This window comes from Mus caroli, chromosome 11, assembly GCF_900094665.2.
Source record: "Mus caroli chromosome 11, CAROLI_EIJ_v1.1, whole genome shotgun sequence".
Lineage (NCBI taxonomy): Eukaryota > Metazoa > Chordata > Mammalia > Rodentia > Muridae > Mus > Mus caroli.
In genome coordinates, this window is record NC_034580.1 from 30,736,250 (window position 1) to 30,755,619 (window position 19,370).

The 19,370-nt window shown below is 46.4% G+C and overlaps 1 protein-coding gene across 2 annotated transcripts in view; it reads left to right on the forward strand.

The window, feature by feature from the left end:
- Nucleotides 1-19,370, forward strand: part of Slit3 (slit guidance ligand 3) — a 587,044-nt gene that overhangs the window by 33,585 nt on the left and 534,089 nt on the right. The window contains exons 1-2 of one of the 2 annotated variants that reach the window (XM_029484039.1): nucleotides 14,186-14,255; nucleotides 16,741-16,812. In XM_029484039.1, the coding sequence (XP_029339899.1) occupies nucleotides 14,215-14,255; nucleotides 16,741-16,812 (113 nt within the window). In that variant the 5' untranslated portion in view covers nucleotides 14,186-14,214. Of the gene's footprint in view, nucleotides 1-14,185; nucleotides 14,256-16,740; nucleotides 16,813-19,370 lie in introns of those variants that run through there. The other variant, XM_021178434.2, reaches the window with a different exon arrangement.

Consider the following 19,370-nt stretch of genomic DNA (forward strand, 5'->3'; position numbering starts at 1 on the left):
TGTGTGTGTGTGTGTGTGTGTGTGTGTGTGTGTGTGTGTGTGTGTGTGTTGCTATCTCAGGAGCTAAGACTATGAGTTGTGGTGGGCAAGGCCTGGGGAGGGATCGGGTGCCTGAGTTATTGGAGGTCTCACGGTTCATCTGAGATTGCCTTTTGAGTCTCTTTCATCATGAAGGGAACAGTGTGGTAGTAAAATTACACAGGGCCTGTCCCCTCCATCTGGAAAGCCCATGCGCGGCTCCTCTTCTTTCAGATCTCTGTGCTTTATTACATGAGTTATCATCAATACCAGTGTGATTCTGATCTCTTGCATTACCTTCCACTTCACAGCTCCCTCCTGGCTGCCATTTGCCATGTTTCCCGTTGAACGCTGCCCCCTGAACTTGTGAAGTCAGCAACACAAGAACAAAGAGATAGGGAGCGTATTTGGGCCAGGGGCTGTTCTAACCACTTGATGTGTGTAGACTTATTTACTTCTGACCCCAACCAAAGGAATGAGAAAGGCACCTATGTTAGAGGTTAGCCCTGTTGTAAAGACAGAAACTTGCAAGAACCCACCTTGAAATTGTGCACTGTTTCTGTCTATCCAGAACTGAGTTAGCCTAAGCCGAATGGTACCACCCACGTTTCAACCCAGAGCCATTGTGCTGGGGTTTATTCTTGTCACTACACTGTCTGATAGTTTCTTGGTTTTGACCTTGCCGGAGTATAGAGGCTTCTAGACCAAGGGACAATAAACATTTTATATGAAAGGCTGCAAGTAATTATTTAGTTTCTGGGGATCATACAGCCTTAGTGAAATGACAAGAGTCAGTTCTGTCCATGTAGAGCAAACACAGCCATGAGCACTATGTAAGTGGGTGATTTGTGGCTGTGTGCCAAGAAGATTTTATTTATGACTACCGAAATTTGAATTTCATGTGGTGTTATGTGTAGTGAAATATTATACCTTAAATTTTTTTCCTGGCCAGTTTAAAAAAAAAACCCATAAAATTTCTTCTTAGTTCCCAGGCCAGAGAACAAGCAGTGGACTGATTTGGCTTGTGGCCTGTAGCTTGCTGACCCCTATCCCAGAACATAGGGACTTGGGGTTTGGGACTTATTTTCATTTCTGCTTCCATATTGAATGAATTACAGTAGGTAGGCTTTATCAGCGACATGGGATGACTTTGGGATAGTGCTGCTTTCTGAGGGATGAGCAAACATTTATCTTTTAAAGCAAGGCTTGGAAAGCCAGTCCTGTCAGGAAGACTGAGGAGAAAGGGTAGGCAGGAGTGTCTTTGCTTAGCCTTCATGGGTATTTGTAGGAGGGTAAAGAGAGAGCTTTACCCCTGCTCTACGTGAATTGTAGAGATTTATTCTTCACAAATAGACCTAAGAATAGAACGTGATTCATAATGGGAAACAGATTTCTTCCCCCTTAAGATAAATGGAATGTCCCCACCTCCCAAATGGAGAAGAGAATTGTTTCCTCTTTACAAAGGAAATAAATTGGATCCCCCAAGGAATAATCAGGGAAGTTTTTAAAATTGTCATAATAAGCAAGATATAGTTTCATGGATGATGAAAGGAGACTCGTCTTCCCCGGGTCTGGACACGAAGGACAGGACGGGTTGGACCATCAGACAGGCCCTTCTCCTCCCTGCCTTGTTCCTGTCCCTTGGCATTTTATCGGTGCCAGATGGCGGAGAGTGGCTCCCGCCTCAGCAGGGTTGGTGGGCCTGCTCTGATCCTCTGTCCCACTGTAAAGACTTTCTCTTCCTTTCCAGCTCCTTGGTCTACTGAAAGACCAAGCTTCCCGACATCTGCAGCTCATTTTGATCTAGAGAAGAGGGCACTGCAGATGGGAGACTAGCCTGGGCAAAGGCATGCTGTCTGGAATGAGCTTGGTGGCTGCAGAGCCCCTGCCTGGTGGATGAGCCATTGGGGCTGCATTTCCAGACAGTTGGGGCATTGGGCTGAAAACTGTGGAACATTGAGGAATGGGAGCTATGAGCTTGGAGAAGAGTTAGTGTTGGATACTAATAACCAGAGTTAGGCTACAAGCAGGCTGTTTGGGGTGGGGGGTGGGCGGGAAGGAACTGCATTCACCGGATTAAAAAAACACTTATCTTCTTAGTCTTCACTGGTTGCTGGAGATCTGGAAGGGATCCCAAGGCAGGCCTTGTCCTCACTGCTCACAGGCTAATAAACCCTCAGTTTCTTGAGAGCTTAGGAGCAAAGAGCGGGAGCTGAGACATCTAGATCTGCCCTCGGAGCCACCACTCTGTGGGTGGTGTTTCTGAATTTATCTGAACTGGGGCAAGACACTTAACCTCTCTGGACCTCACTTGCCCACAGAATGGCAAAATAATGATAAGATTATTATGGGGTTGCCAGGAGAGCTTAAAGGAAATGAATAGAGCTTGATACATTATGAAAATTCAACACACAGAAAAACTATCAATGAGCCACCATTTTCCCAACAGTAGTGATTCCTGAATTTATACAGGCCTTTTAAAATTTATCAAATCCCTTTTCTCACATAATCTCATTTGGTTTTCTCACAGTTCCTCAGAGGATCAGCCAGGGATGCTAAGGCATTTTGCAAACAACAAGGATAGTTTCTCAAACCATATGATTAGTATGTTATGAGATGGGCTGCAAGCCTCTACACACACACACACACACACACACACACACACACACACACACACACACACACACACTTATTTTTGACTCCATGCCACTGTGCCTCCTTACAGGGATGCAGGGCTGGGTTTGTCTTGTGGATGCCTCTGCCTGTGGCAAGCATTCTTTTCTCAAGGAGCATTGAATGTCATCAAATAGCAAGCGCTCTGTTCTAGAATCTAGAGAGACCCAAGTACAGATGGAAACCACTTTGACCATCGCCAGATAGGGAAGTCTGACTAGAAATGGTCCAGTCTCCCATAGTGCCATCCAGTGACACCCAGAGTTTCCTTGGGCTGAACCTGCAGAGACCTGCCTCTGATTTCCTGCATGTCACTGGGCAAATTCCCTCCATGTGTGAAACAAGAAAAGAAGCCAACATTCTGGGGGATGGCGTTAGCCCCGAGTTGCATCACTCCCTCCACCCCCTTCGCAACAGACCTTAACATTACTCTGTGATTACTTAGCCTCATCCTTCCCAAATGTGCATCAAATTAAGGAGTTATTAGGGCATGGCAGGACATGTTTATGGGGAAGAATTTCTTTTAAAGTCACAGCTCAGCCTGAACTCACTTTATTAGTGTTTATACAAAGCATGTAGCCAGCTCCATTGCAATCCATGTTTATGTTCTTGCTGCAATCATTGTCTTCCTTGGGCTGTTCCTTCCTCTTTTCTTAAAGGGATCAGTGCACTTATGCTACATGTTCATAAGATGTGTGCTGTGAGACTGGTCAGACCTGCATGGTTGCCTTTTCCACAAGTACAACCACAAGTCTCACAAATAGCCGCAGGCTTGGAAATAGTCAGAGCCCCAAGTGGACTGGATGTTGGTACACACTTGTAATTACAGCATTTAGGAGGCTGAGGCAGGTGGATCGCAAGTTTGATGCAAGCCCAGGCTACATGGTGTGTTCAGAGATCATTCAGGTGACATAAAAGGACCCTGTCTCAAAATATCAGACAACAACAACAACAAAACAAAGACATGATGAACATCTTATGCTCCTTGTGCAGGAGGCAGATTTTATAGGTTTGCGTTAGACCGTTCCCAGTGTCTACTTGTTTTACTGGTAAATATTAGTAGCATCCTCATTGACTTACAAAAGCGTTCAACTTGGATAACAAACACTGTATTTAAAGACATCTTCAAGTGTAACTTAGTTAGAATGGTTAGTATCCAGGCTGGAGGAGATGGCTTGGTGCTTGCTGCTCTTCCAGAGGACCTGAATTCAGTTCTAACCACCTGTAACTCCAGGTCCAGGGCATCTGGCACCCTCTTCTGACACAGAGGGTACCTGTATGCATGTGGCATTCACTCTCTTTCACATATAATGCACACAAATAAAAATAATAAAAACAAATCTTTTTAAAAAAGTTGTATTTAAGAGCTCAGGTTCAGATGATTCCACCATTCAGTAGACACTTGATGTTTGTTTGTTGGTTGGTTTGTACCTTTCATGTGCCAGCTGTTGTGCTGAACCCTGGGGGTTCAGATATAAGCAAAATATGGCCCTGACCCAGGAAGGCAGAGTTTATTAATTTAGCTAAAATTATGGGAAGCTACTAAAATTTCCTGACCAGAGATTTCAATACATATTCTGCCACTCAGGATTTTCTTTCTTTTTTAAAAAAATTTTTATTAGATATTTTCTTCATTTACCTTTCAAATGCTATCCCAAAAGTACCCATACCCTCCCCCCCCCTGCTCCCCTACCCACCCACTCCCACTTCTTGGCCCTGGCGTTCCCCTGTACTGGGGCATATAAAGTTTGCTAGACCAAGGGGCCCCTCTTCCCAATGATGGCCAACTAGGCCATCTTCTGCTACATATGCCACTAGAGACACGTGCTCTCCTTCAGCTCTTGGGTACTTTCTCTAGCGCCTACATGTCTCTCAGGATATTCATACTTTATTGCTTAGTTCTTATACCCTGACTCCCTGGATATAGATGCTGCTGTGTTTCTTACCAGCTTGTGACCCTACACAAGAGCTTTAGTTTCCCTGGACCTCCACTTGTTCATTCATTAAATGGGAAGACCTCATGGACTTCATAAGTTGGAAGGATGGGAGTCAGTCAGTACACATCAACACTTGTGTGTTGAGTATTCACTAAGCGGAAAGTTACTTGGGTTCCCCTGTGGCTGGCTGCAGCCTTTGTACCTCTATTGACTGGACCCATAGAGCCTTTCAAATATTAAATCTGTTGAAGAAAGCAGCATAGTCCAGAGGCAGTAAGTATTACACATTGTGACCTTAGCATCACTCTCTATTGTTTGTTTTTAAAGATGAGGGGAAAACTTTTCCAGATTCACATCTGAGCTAGGGAGGAAGAAAGGCCATGGATACCTAAGTCGTCAGCTTGTCTTTGCCTTGCCAAGTGTATCATTCAGCACAGACCAAGCGGTGCTGCAGGAACAAGCAATTCTAAATGTACCAGCAGCAGAATAGGAAGCTGTAATACACTGTTTCCTATTAGCGTAGTGTAGTGCGCTCGGTCCTGGTGTGTAGGGGGTGTGGCTCATGTTCAAACAGTCACTCAGGATCCCGGGCTCTTTCCATCTTGGGAAACCACCGTTTTCACACATGGTCTCTGCTTGACGGAACGAGAAGTTCAAGGGGAAGACAAAGTACGGCTGTTCAGGGTGTTTTATGACCTCGCCTGGAAATGCTGTGTATTGATTCCATTCCCAGTCTTTTAATCAGACAAATGGTCCCACTTAGATGCAAAGAGTGTAAGAAGTTTCTGATTGTGGTTTGCTGAGGTTAGGGGAACAGATAGCAGTGTCGGCCATAACATGCTCCCTTTATTTCTTACCAGTTTCCAAAGGCAGACCCCAAATACTTCTGGAATTTGGGGACGTTGTCTCCCATCATTTGAAGAGCCATTTTGTCACAAGCTCACACAGGCTGTGTGGTGATGGGTTTTGAGGGACAGACCTTCTAGGGAGACTTTGTAAGGACCTCGGACATCAGGCCATGACAAAGAAGGACATACTAAGTGAGATCTTTGGACTGGTAGGCATCAACCCCTCAAGAAAAAAGTAAATAGCCTTACTCATTTTACTAAGGCTTTGGGAAAGGTTGTGCTTTTGAGACCGAGGGTTGGAATGTTCTGGGTTTGTCACAGGGACGGAGAAGTAACATTCTCCCCCCACCCCCTGGGATGTGCCTGGGATGGACCAGGAGGTTGACAGCAGGGCAGTAGGTTAGACCAGGTGTCTCTTCAGTGTTAATGAGGTGCCAAGCAAGGTCTCACCATCACCTGGTATCTTTTACATGTGCTGACATTTTTTCCTGGATGATCAATAGGGACCATGAGGCGGTCAGAGGACAAACTGTAGGACACTCTGTGTTAACTCTGGGTCTTTGTGGCCACCACAAGCTAGTGCTAACAGACACACTGAAAAGAGAATTGCTGGAAATGCTCCAGCTGTCCTATTTGCTTACCTCTCTCTCTCTCTCTCTCTCTCTCTCTCTCTCTCTCTCTCTCTCTCTCTCTCTCACACACACACACACACACACACACACACTTTAAAAGAAGATTAGGAAACAAGTTTCTGAATGGATAAGACTAATGGATAATGGATAAGTTACTTGCCTGAAATCACATCATCATTTGGTAAGACTGGAGTTTCAGGGCCTGCTTTCGGTGAAAGGTCAAACTCACATCCCTGTAAGAACCGAGTAAATAATCCAAGTGAGGAAAGCATGTCAGCTGAACACATGTGCCATTGGTTTCTGATAGTGTGGCACACTGGAGTCACCTGGAAAGAGGAAACATCCATCAGATTTGCCTGAGGACATACCTGTGAGATATCTTCTTAACTGATGATTGAGGTAGGAAGGCTCAGTGCACTGTGGGCGGTGTTACCCCTAGTCAGGTGGGCGTGGGCTGTATAAGAAAAGTAGCTGGACAAGCCAGCAGTCCGTGTGCCTCCGTGGTTTCTGCCATGACTTCTCGTTAACACTGGACTGTGATCTGGAACTAGAAGGCAAACAAACCTTTTCCTCCCCAAGTTGGTCTTGTTATGGTAAGCAAATAGGACGGTTCGTGCATTTCAAGCACTTAACGTTTTCAGTGTGTCTCTTAGCTGATTGTCTGAGCTTCTGTGGGTAGTAGGGGAAGGAAGACAGACCAGACAACTCTAGAATTGTCCATAATGTTCAGAATCAACAGTTAGTTTACACATGTGCGAAATCACAGAGATACCTAGATAGAACGGGTGAGCAGGTGAGCATACACTCACGAGAAGCCAGAGCTTCTTTGGTTCCCCAGCAACGCAGTTGCTGTGGCCCATTCGTGCCCTTTTGTCTGAGAGCATGTAGCTGAAGCCGAGGGCACGGCTGCTCCCACTGCAAGGGAGGAGGGCAGGACTGCTCCCACTGCAAGGAAGGAGACATCCTGCCCATTCTGCCACCTCACAGAGCCTCCTTCCTATGACCCCAGCCAGGTGTCCAGGTTGCCCCTTCTGTTTGGCTGGTTCTTCCCCTTGCAGGTAGCTCTGAGCACAGGGCTGGCTGCAGCCTTCTGCAGGTGTAAAATTAGATATGCTAGCATACTGCCAAGTCAGAAATTTAGCCCAGGGAGGCTCCGTTCCCAAACAACTGTGGTAGTGTGAAGCCAGGGTTTTTTTTTTTTTTTTAAATCAGATTCAGCCATCTCTTTCCAGAATATGTGTATGTTTTTTAAACCTGTGTTTGGTTATGTAAGGATGAGAACGAAGTGCAGAATTCAGAGAACCCTTGAACGATGCCTCCTCGTGGAGGAGCAGGTGTGAGAGAACCCTGTGAGGGATCCATGGGAAGACACACGGCTGCCTGGGACTCGCTAACGTGGGGATAGATGGTTCCGGAATGCATGCTGGTTCTTCTCTGTCCTAAGGGTAGGTGGCAGAGAGCACGAGGTCATTGGGCTGGGAGAATGTCACACAGGAACATCGGATGACTTGCCTCGGTCTTAAGAGCTGATTCTGGGCTCTTCTCATGTCTTGGGCTGATGGCCCAATTCACACCCTCAATGGCTTCTCTCTATCTTTTAATTTTAGCTAGGGCTAGGAAGGGTCTTAGGTCAGGTGAACTACTTTGTTTTGTTTGTTTGTTTGTTTGTTTGTTTATGATTTGGGGAAAGCTTGGGACATTGTCTATATCATACTTGCTGTGACCATGTCTGTGGGGCACAATATATGTATAGTAAATAAAGGCGGGATGGGACTCATCTTCCCCAAAGCCTTCTTTAGATGACAAAGACAATTTACTCTTTTCTGATCGTCGATCTTGAGGAGGGTGATGACCATCAACACGCACATGTACTATAGAGTTGCTGCAGAAAATGTTAAATAAGGAGAAGCAAAAATATGAGCTATATTGTTGTTTTTTATTAATTATTTTATTCATTTACGTTTCAAATGATATCCCCCTTTCCAGTTACCCCTCCACCAACCCCCATCCCACTCCCCCTCTTTCCTCTCCCCCTTGCCTCTATGAAGACACTTCTCCACCCATTCACCCACTCCTGCCTCTCCCCTCTGGCTTCCCCCTATGCTGGGCCATCAAGCCTCCCTGCCCTCCCATTGATGTCAGATAAGGCCATCCTCTGCCACATATGTATCTGGAGTCTTGGATCCCTCCTTGTACACTCTTTGGTTGGTGGTTTAGTCCCTGGGAGCTCTGGGTGGTCCAGTTACAACTAACTACATAGTGTTCTTCTTATGGGGTTGCAACCCCTTTCAGCTCCTTCAGTCCTTCCTCTAGTTCTTCCATTGGGGTCCCTTTAAGAAAAGACCATCACCACCAGCAAACTGTCCTTTGCCTCACACCCCTGAGATAATACGTACAGTACCCATTTCCCTGAGAGTTCTCAGGAGGCCTTGTGTCATCCAAGGTGTCCAGGACGAAATGTGGAGAGTGTCCTCTTTGGTCCTCTGGGAGCTGAGTCAGGCAGGCAGGAAGCAGGCAGAGCCTGTGAGGTGGGAGGGAAAATGCTGAGGAGCTGAAATGAATGGTGCAGAGGCTCAGCCATCTAGGAGGTCAGGAGGTCAGGGGAGGAAGAGGTTGGGTAGACTGCAGGTGGCATGGGACGGGGTTAGGGTGGGGGTGGAGGTCTCTTGAACATTGGGAGGACTGGTTTTTGGAGCTGTTGTGACAAACACCTGTGTGCATGCAAAGAACAGACATTTTTGCTCTCAGCCTGTGGAGAATAGAAACCGGAAATGCGGGTGGTGGCAGGCCATACTTAAGACTCTCTCTTTGCTTCCTCCTGGCTTTCAGTGGCCATTGGCAGCCCTCGGCACTCTGTGGCTGGTGGCTATATGACTGTCCTCTCTGTGTCTGCCTTCATATGGCATGTAATTATCCCTGTGTCTCTGCTCCTTCACATTTTAAGGGCAATAATCACACTGTGCAGGAGCGGATCCCAGTGAACTCATTCGAATCTGATCACGTCTAGGAAAAAGTCTGCTTTAAATACGATTGCGTTCACATTAGCAAGGGGTTCAGGGCTTCAACATAGATTTGTGGGCACATAATTCTACCCTTAACACAGCGGTAGGGTTGGGGTGCTGAGAGGACATTGAAGGCTTTCAAGACTGGGAAATAACAGAAACATATGTGCGGGCAAAGTGCCTAGCGGAGTGGCAGGATCTAGTGGGGTCTCCGTAAATGTCTGCAGGTTGGAGGAAGGAAGAACCAAGGGAGGTGGAGTATGACGGGGATGAGACCCACCTGGGTGAGGTGCCATTGAGCTGTGAGGCTAAGCACACATTTGTAGGAGGTTAACTGGGTTGTACAGGGCAGAATTGCTATAAGGGAAGATGGCTGATGGCTGCCGAGTCAGTCACTCCCTTGCTGATGCCTTCTGTAGTTCTGATGGCAGAAGGCCACAGTCAGCCCATTCGATGCTGGCTGCTTGAGTCAACTCATGAGATGCTGGCTGCCCTTCTCCTCTGAGCTTCTCTGCCTCAGCCATCCCTTGGGGCCCTTTTGTTTATGCTCCTCTACCTGGAACCTTCTCCCCTCAGCCTCTCCCCTCAACTGGTTTCTTTCCTTCTGCTCTCAGACATGCTATCTCTATTCAGGAGAGGTCACTACAGCTGCCCCAGACAAGGCAGCACCCCCACTTCCTTGCACCCCACTTTTATTCTGCACACCATCTCTGAAGCTATTGTCTGGTTACTTACTTACCTCAATCCCCAGTCCGGTTGTCTATTTACAGTCTCCAATAGCATTTGCCCCCTCCTGCTGCCTAAAAGTCTTCCCTCAACGGTGGCAGCTCCCAACAGTACCCATTAGTCGCCTCAAAGTTGTGTGGGCCTCTGCTTCAGTGACTGACACAGCTGCAATCCTGATGTTGCTTGAGGCAATGGACTCTTTCTACTCCGGTGGCTTCGTTGTTGGTAGATGGCTTCCTTTGTGATCTGTCAGACTGAAGGCCTGAGGTTGTCCCCGGTTCCTGTATCCAGCCGCATGATGCTAAGGCTGACCCCAGTCCTTTCCATGTGGTATTCTTTAACATGGCCACTTGCTTCATTACAGGTGGAAAGAGTTCCTGAGTGACTTGTTCATGAAATGCCATAAAGCGTGTAGAAAGAACATCCCATTGCCTTCCCTGTATTGTACTGGCTGGAAGCATGTCAGTTGGGCTACCCACCTGAAAGAGAAAGAAAGGCTGCCACCTTAGCCACCAGCTTTAGGTCCGTCCTCCATATTCTCCAAGATAATTAAAGTTTCTGATTTTTTTTAAAAAATGTGTATTACTTTTTTATGTGTTTTATGTGTTTTGCCTGCATGTATGTCTCCATGAGGCTGTCAGATTACCCCAGAACTGGAGTTATAGACCATTGTGAGCCTCCATGTGGTTGCTGGGAATTGAACCTGGATCCTCTGGACAAGCAGTCAGTGCTCTTAACCACAGGGCCCTCTCTTCAGCCCCAAGAGTTAAAGTTTCCTCGAAAAAAATGTTTTGTTCTTTGTTCTTCTAGCCTTAGCCACAAATATGGTGTCAGATACAAAGTAGGTGATTTATAAAGACTTGTTATAGGAAGGGGGAAGAGAGGAGGTGAGGAGTCAGGAAGGGAGATGGGAGTCAAGTGAGGCAAGGGTGGAGGAAGGAAGGAAGGAAGGAAGGAAGGAAGGAAGGAAGGAAGGAAGGAAGGAAGGAAGGAAGTTATGTAAAGAGAAATGTTCTCCTTCACATCCTGCTTGAACAGCCAAAAAAAAAAAAAAAAAAAAAGTCTGCTTGCCTAAGGCACTGCCTCTGGCCTTCCATATTTGTAGTTTCTTCTTCCCAGATCTTTTTATTCTCTCTCACCTATCCCCATGCCAACCTGGCTATGCCCAGCTCATGTTTGAGGTCTCAGTTAAAATGCCACTTTTCTTTGGGATCCTCCCCTCACCCATAGCTCCACCGCCTTCCCTTCACACTCCATTATAAGGGTTTGTTTATGCCTCTGGCAGAGTAGAGACTGGGGTCTATAAGCTATGGTCCCAGGGCCTCTTTGACATATTTTTCTTAATAAAGTTTTATTGGCAGACAGCCACACCTGCCTCTTACTCGGTCGTTCAAGTCTGTGGCAATTTTCATACTGCAGAGAAAAGCTGGATAGTTAAGATGGGGAAGTATGACTGGCAGGGCCTGGAGAGATGTCTCAATGGTTAGAAACACTGGCTGCTCTGCCAGGGACCAGGGTTTGATTCCCAGCACCCAGGTGGCAGCGCACAACCATCTGTGACTCCAATCCAAAGAGGGGCATCCAGTGTCCTCTTCTGGCCTAAGCTAGCACAATCATGTATGTGTTGCCCAGACATATATACAGTCAAAACACTTATATGCATAAAGAAGACAGGCAGACAGACAGACACACAGGAAAGAAGAAAACATGACAGGCAAAATCTAAAAGTATTTGTTCCCTGGGCCTGTTGTGTGCATGAATTGTGGTGAAGACTTTACCATACTTCTTGGCAGTCACTCCTTTAATTGTCCCTCATAAACCAGTCTCTTTAAGGACAAGGCCATGCCGCTGTTGTTTCTTAGCATCTGTTAGTTATATTCCCAGCAGCTCAGCAGTGGGGAGAGATGTTTGTTGATGAATACACGAACGAATGCATGCGTGAATTGATCTAGCAGGGAGAAACAGAAGCCAGACGGAAAACTCCTATGAGGGCTAGCCCTGTTGGATGTACTTACATGTGAACAATTTCAGGGGCATAGCTACAGTTTAGGGAACCACAGAGACACTGGAGGACCCAGCACTTAAAACCAGCGGGAAGAAAGGAGAGGGAACTGAGTGTTCAGGAGGCTACCATGGACACAGTTGTAGAAGGAGCTCCCGGGGAAAGCCCCAGGGGAGTGGTCTCCTCCTCCTCCCACTGCTGCTGCATCCCATCTCTGCCCACAGGACTGGGAGATGAAAGCCCCTGGGATCCACTGCATGGAGAGGTTGAGCTGGGTCACTGACACTCAGGCCCAGGCCCTTTGCCCCCGTGTGCCTTGATCGGAAACTGAGTCTATGAGAGTCTTCCATCCTGGCCCCACTTATTCCGTTTCTGAACAGGAGTCTTAAATCCCTGCTATGGGACCTTGTGGCCTATCGTTCTATCATGTGACACTTTCCAGAGCTTCCTGTCTGGCCCCAGTCCTTCCTCTCACTGTAATTCCCACTCCCTGCCGCCTTCTGTCATCAGGTCCCTCCGGGTGTTCCCTGGTCCTCTCTAAATGTTCTTTTCCCCAAGTGCTTCTGATCTAAGTTTTGTTGCTCTGAACATCCCCATCTCTCTCTCTCTCTCTCTCTCTCTCTCTCTCTCTCTCTCTCTCTTTCTCTCTCTCTCTCTGCCCATCCCATGGAATTTAGACCCTGTCTCTCAACTTTTCATTTTGAATATTTTTCAAGTATCTTATGACTTGGCTTGCTTCAGCTAGACTCCAAGCTGCTGTGAGCAAGAACCAAGCTATATTCTGTATTGTTAAAAAGTCACCTTGGTTATGGATCTCAGAATACATCTGTCATGGACCGGAAACATGATAGGGCTTTCTCCAGCCGTCTATGTTCACAAGTACCCCGCAGGCATCATCACATTACAAATGAACTTCCAGTTTCTGCCTGTGTACCCTCTGCAACAATTCTTTTTGTTGTGTGACATCTCCTTCCATCCTTAGATTGAGACACCATCTTCCCATCTGCAGTGTAGAGGGTAGCTCTTTGTATGGAGTTGTGTGGGGAGCAGGTGGAATTAAAAATCCGGTCTGAACTTGTGCTATATCCTTTGTGTGCCTCTTACCTATGACAATGAGAGTTGCATCTCACTGTATGCTGAAGGTCAGAAACTGTTTAACTCACCTACACTTGGAATAGCCTAGCGCAACCAGTCTTCTTTCAATAGCCTCACTTACTAATATCAGCCCAAAGTTAGGAAAATAATGTAACCCAGAGTCCGTTTTACAATCAGCTATTGAGTATCTCATCTAATGTATTAAAAATAAAGACATAATAATTGTCTAAGTACTGTCATGCAGTGGGGAAAGTGTAATACGAATCACCATGAGGTGGGTATTTTTTCTGTGCTTCTCCATCACAGACAAACATCTTTGGACTGTATCCCAACATATACTACCACATTCTTTCTCTACAAGTCACCGAACTGCTCCGTGGGTTCTCCCACATGCTTTCCATCTTGAGCCTCCAGGTAACCCTGGAGCTGACATTTGGGTCACATCTTATGGGCTGTCACAGCAGCGTTGCTCATATATGGGTCTGAGCACAGCTGTGTCTTTGCTAAGGCTACCCAGCTGGGAAGTGAGGAAGCTGGGATTCAAACCCACATCCTCTGGCTTTTCCTCGGATGTCTCTTTTCCCCATGCTTTGTGGTTTCACTGGGGGTAAATCTTTACACCTCCCTCTTCCCAGATGTGCTATGACTCAAAGAAAGATCTGTAGGAATGCTGCAGAATACAGGAGGAAGGGGGTGCGTGCGTGTGTGTGCCAAGACCGAGACAAGAGCCTGGCCCAGACGATGTTATTTTTGTTTCATTTTTTTTTCCACTACTGCTCCGCATTCCTCTTCCTCCCCACTCCACCCAAGGTGTCAAACAGATGTGAAAATACCACAGAACTCAAGCCTCAAGCCTGGCTTATGATTCATTCACTGGGATGGGGGAAAATGATGCAGGAGATTGCTATGGTGACGCCTGTTTACAGAGGCAGCATGGGAGATACCAGTTGTAGGCAAAGATGGAGTGAGTGTAACCTTGGGCTTGCAGAGAAGCTCAGAATTCCTGCTGCCTAGCCTCTGAGGGATACAGGGCAGGAACTGTACTATTTTGGCTGGAATTGGGAACAGCCAAGCTACTAGGTGTTATTTCCTTGCTCTCATTAGGCTAAAGGGATGAGAAATGCTATTGTCTCGTTCTTTCTGTCCACCACTACCCCGCCCCCTCCACCCCCGCCTAGTAGATAACTTTACACATTGCATATATGTTTGCCTTCTCTTCTTGGGCCACCCTTGACTATAATGGCAGGACTGAGAGTCTCAGAGCATCAGCCACGGAGAGCCATGGAGATGGATTCCACTCTTCGTGGAGAATTAAATACTCAGTAGGTATCTTGTTCTCCTTCTTTGTTCCACACGTTTAGTGTTATGAGATAGATTCACCACAAAGTTAACGGCTTAAGACACATTGCCTGGGGAATGAGGTACCTGGTTTCTTTTGGTCGACTGAAATTTCACAGTGTGTGTAGCTAGGAGTTGTACTTCAGCTAGTTGGAGCACTCCCACAGGCTGAGGCTGAGGATTTACTAGATGGTAGGTAAGTGCTGTGAGCACAGAGCATCTCATTTAATCCTCAAAAACATCTCTTAAGGTCACGCATGTCATCCTGATCCCTAGTCATTAGCCCACTCAGCAGGTGGGTGGGCAAGGAATTCAACTCCAGGACTGTGTGTGAGGGCCTCCACAGCATACCTCACCCCGCCATGTCCTCAGCACCTCTGGGCCACACTGCATTCTTTCTCATAATGAATATTAATTGAGAATATCAGTGCCACAGCTGGCAACATGAGCTGCTGCAGTCCCATGCTGTGTCCTGGTAATTAAACCCTTAGCTGCTTTGTCGTATCCCCAGTTGTCAAGGTCCCTACAGGTCTCTCGATCCCGGGAGGAGCAGAGGAGATCCCATGATGCTTGAGAGGTTGCAGGATCTCAGCTATCCACTGATGTCTGATCCTCTGTTCTCTGTGTGCCTTGGGTCCTTTCTTCACCAACACCCTGCATAATTAGCAAAGGTGAAATGGGGGCGTTCCTACATCACAAACTAAGAAACGGTTTGAATGGCTGTTAGGCAAACTGAAGAGAGGGAAGGGGAGTCTAGGTGAGGTTACCCAAGGACATGCTTGGTTTTTATTTCACTGTCACTTCTGATATCGTAAGGGTCCCCAGACTTGATTCTTCCTTACATAAAGAACAAAAAGTGGAAACTGCTCTCCTGTTCTTCCATTGCAAGCATATAACTCACAGGTCTTCCTGGGGATCTGTTGTCACACAGGTGACTCTTGGTCACCCAGGTAGCTTCCCCTGATGCTTTGGTTAACAACAAACACATATATCACTGTCCTCATAAGATTGTACCCCTGTGTGACATCATAGACGGTAAACCTCTGTGTGTGTGTGTGTGTGTGTGTGTGTGTGTGTGTGTGTGTGTGTGTGATGTTTGTATCATCATGAAAGCAGGCAACAGCATGTCTCTTGAAGCAGATCCATAGAGTGATTTGGGACAGTATATCCTGCCGATTTGCTGTGTGCAACCCTGTAGAACCTCCAGAGGCTCAAACCCTAGAAACCACCTCCTCATCAGGAGGGGCATAGTGTGTGGGGACTTGTGGCTCAGCATCTAGGGTTACAAATTGTAACATTATTTATGGTTCCCCCCTTTGTTCATCTAGGAGTCTTAGATGATTTGCGGCAATACAGAATTTCTAGTAGTTCACAGGTTCCTCCCTAACTTCAATTCCCCTTTGACCTTGGCTCCCTACCGCCCACAGCGCCTCCTTCCTCACCCTCATAACTGCCACATTGAGCTTTCAGCTCTTCCTTGACAAATGCTGCTAAACTTGCAGGTTGAGACAGAAATCCATCCGTGAAGCTGTCTTTGCCTTCTGTGTAGAATTAGCCTTTACTTCGCACTAGGCACAAGCTCAGCTGTGTTGGTACCCGTTAGGACATGAAACTCGATAGATTTATGAAATCGTTGGAAACTGTACAAGTTTTGTTGTCTATTACACAAGGTGGTGTTGTCTATTTGTGTCTATGTACTTATGGACCAAAGCCCATGACAATTCTTTTGGTTTCAAGTAATAGAAGTAGAATAGCATCTTTCACCTGCTGGGTCTGGAACGTTGGCCTTTCATGGAGGCAGGATGGCATCTGGTAGCTCTGAACTGGTTTACACCCAAATATAGAGGAGATGGGATACACTGGCTCACAAAATGGCCAAATACAGGGGGGCCTGGCTTCAGGTGTGAGCAGGTCCAAACACTAATGGGACACCATGAAGAATGTTTCTTTTCACCTTCTGGGTCTAGAATGCTGTCCTTAGTGCGAGCAAGATGGCTTCTCTTACTACTGAGCCGCTTTGCTACCCCAATGAATAGAAAGTTATTCTTTGAATCATGCATGCATTTCTGAGACAATGGGAGGGATTAAAAGCTCTTAAAAGCCTGCCTTGGGTCAGTTGGTCCTCCCTTGGACCCCCAGAATTCTGAGGAGGCCTCAGTTCTACTTGCATAAGTTAATCTGAAAATTGGGGGTGGGGGGGCAGGGACATTGAGAGATATGTTTGTTACTTGAAGAAGGGACCACAGAAGACAGGCAGTTAAGTAGAACTGGGCTCCACTACATACATAATGAATGGCTTATTCCATACAATTTCCTTAAGGTTAGTTGGGCATGCTCAAGGGATATCATTAATCATTGGAATTGCCTTCCCCCTGACAGGCAACATCCCCCCAGTCCACGCCAGTCTGCCTTGCATAGACTGTAAGTGTAACCTGCACAAATCTAACCTGAATTTTCTTTCCACTGCAGTGACCTGGACAGAAATAACATCACCAGGATCACCAAAATGGACTTCGCTGGCCTGAAGAATCTTCGAGTCTTGTAAGTAGCAGATGGTGCGCCAACAAGGTTTTCATTTTCAGCTCTTCAGCCTGTGAAAATGTTGTACTGCGCTGGCATCACATTCCCAAGCTCTGGGCCACAGGAATCCATGTGTCTGTTGCAGAAAGCTCTTCATTATTGTACCAAGTGTTCACAGATATCAAATTGTATGCCTGGATGCTGCTGGCTGGGCAAGATCGATAGAAGAACCAGGTTCCAGTGACAGGAAAACCAGAAGGCAATAAATGAATTAAGTCAACATGCCCTGCTTCCTGGATGACAGCAATGGCGGCTTCACTAACCACGCTTTCCTTCCATAGAGATTATAATTCCTTCTCCAGCTTGTGCATTAAAAGAGCAATCCAGACAGATGTTATTTATCTTGCTGCTTAATGGAGTGGGGGAGTGAGGTGGTGGATAAGGATGGAAAAGACCAGACAAGGGCAGAGTCCTTGCTGACCCTTCACAGCTGTGCACACAGGTAGCCGAGTTGGAGAAAGGCATTGATGAAATAGGAGGACAAGAGAAGCAGGTTTCCTCTCTGAATATTGAAGAATTTTGCCCATCCCTAAGGTTTGTGTGTGGTATGAAGATGTCCACGTAATGTTCACTGAAAAGTCCAAGACATTGTGACAGTGGAGTTTGACCCTAGCTCTGGTGTTATACAATCATGGCTTAGCCCATCTCTAGTGGCACTTACAGCTACCTCCCTTTAAACAACAAAACAAACAAACAAACAAAAACTTCTTTTAGATGTATTTTGTTTGACATGTATGAGTGCTTTGCTTGCATGAATATATGTGCACCATATGTGTGCTTGGAACCCTCAACGGTCAGAAGAGGGCATCAGATACCCTGGAACTTGAGTTATACATGGTTGTGAGCTACCTTTTTGGTGCTGGGAATTGAGCTGAGGTCTTCTACAAGAGCAGTAAATACTCTGAACTCCTGAGCCAGTGTTTCAGCCCCCCTCACCCCCTTACCCCCACCCCCCCAAATCCCTGTTTCTACTCACAGCTCGACAGAGCAGGATGAATTTATCACTGGGACAAGAAGCATCCGATTCTGTTTCAATTTGGGATTATTTGTTCATGCTACATTGGGGGACGTCTCTGTACCTCCTTGGGCCTCAGTCTCCCTTCAGCAGCATAGGGAGTGACAACTTGAAAGACCTTCTCAGTTCGAGTAACCCATGAGTGTTTGGGACTTTACTGTCTTTTCCCCCACAGCATTTGTTACCTGTCAGTTGTGACGCAGGCCTTTGGTAATGTTGATATCTAGTTTGTGAAGTGTTCCTAATAAACTTGTTCTAATGATGATGATACTTAGCATGGACCTGATTCAGGGTCATGTAACAGAGCATAGGGGGATGGCATTCTTATGACCCCCTCTTTGCAGGAGAGGAAACAGTATGGGATTAAGAAATCTCAGCTCCCCAGAATTAGGGACAAGAAGAATTGGAACCAGAATTCGGGTGGTTTGCCTTCTAACCTGCAGGCAGTATTTCTGTGCTCATGCAAGACGAGGATGGGAAGAGGAGGGAGGGGGAAAACATGCATCTCCGATGCATGGGATCTTGAGGAGGGGGAGGGGAAGGACATGTAGCTTTGGGGTGTAGGACATTACCGGAGTGTTCCTCTGGGCCAGTGCACAGGGATGCAGGAATCTGACTGCTGGGCCTCCAGCTATCAGATGCTCTTTGCACAAACACATTCTCCCTTCTCTGATGCTGAGCACTCTCCTCTCATCATCCTCCGCGGGAAGAGCTACCTTGAGTTGAGCCTGTCTTGTGCTTGGAGCGCCTGTGTGTATGTCAGATAAGTAGCCCATCTGATAAAGTCCATGCCCATCAGAAGGGAGGTTTGGCTTAAGTGTCAGGGAATCCCTTGGTTCAGTTTAGGGCACTTTGTATTTAAAAAGAGGTGCAGGGGAGTCCTGTTTCCAGGTCATTTGCTGATTTAAAAAGCAAAACTGTGTTTAGACTTTTGGTTTGCCCCCACCCCCCGCCCCGTTTCTTCCGCTTGTGTCTGTAAGACATGTTTTTCTCATACAAGTCAAAATCCACCTAAGGCTTCATTTTCTAACTGAGTCAAAAATAACCCTTTGATTTTTCTTACTGCTGCATCAGAGAGACTAATAAAAATTCCAATTTCCATATCTGCTCCCTACAAATAGAAACTTTTAAAATAATCACAAAAGATGGCATTAATGTCTTGCGAGTAGTCCACAACGTGTCTCTGACTACAGTTTATCTTTCCAGTTAATTGCTGCATTCTTCTATTTTGATAAGCAGTGCCAAAATGCCTTTACCCCTTCTGTATCGACTATTAATATATCTGTTTCATTATCTGCCTTATCAGCTCAAAGACAGCCCCCTTTCAAGTGGCTCTTTAACTCAATGAAAGAAATCTGCTAGGCGGGATAGCCGAGAGGCCTTCTAACACCAATAAAATATCCAAATGTTTTAAACGTATTTTCCCTCCATCCATTCTTCTCGGCTAAGTAACCTAGAGGACTCCTTTTTATTTTTTTTGAAAAGCTTTCATCACATCCTGGCA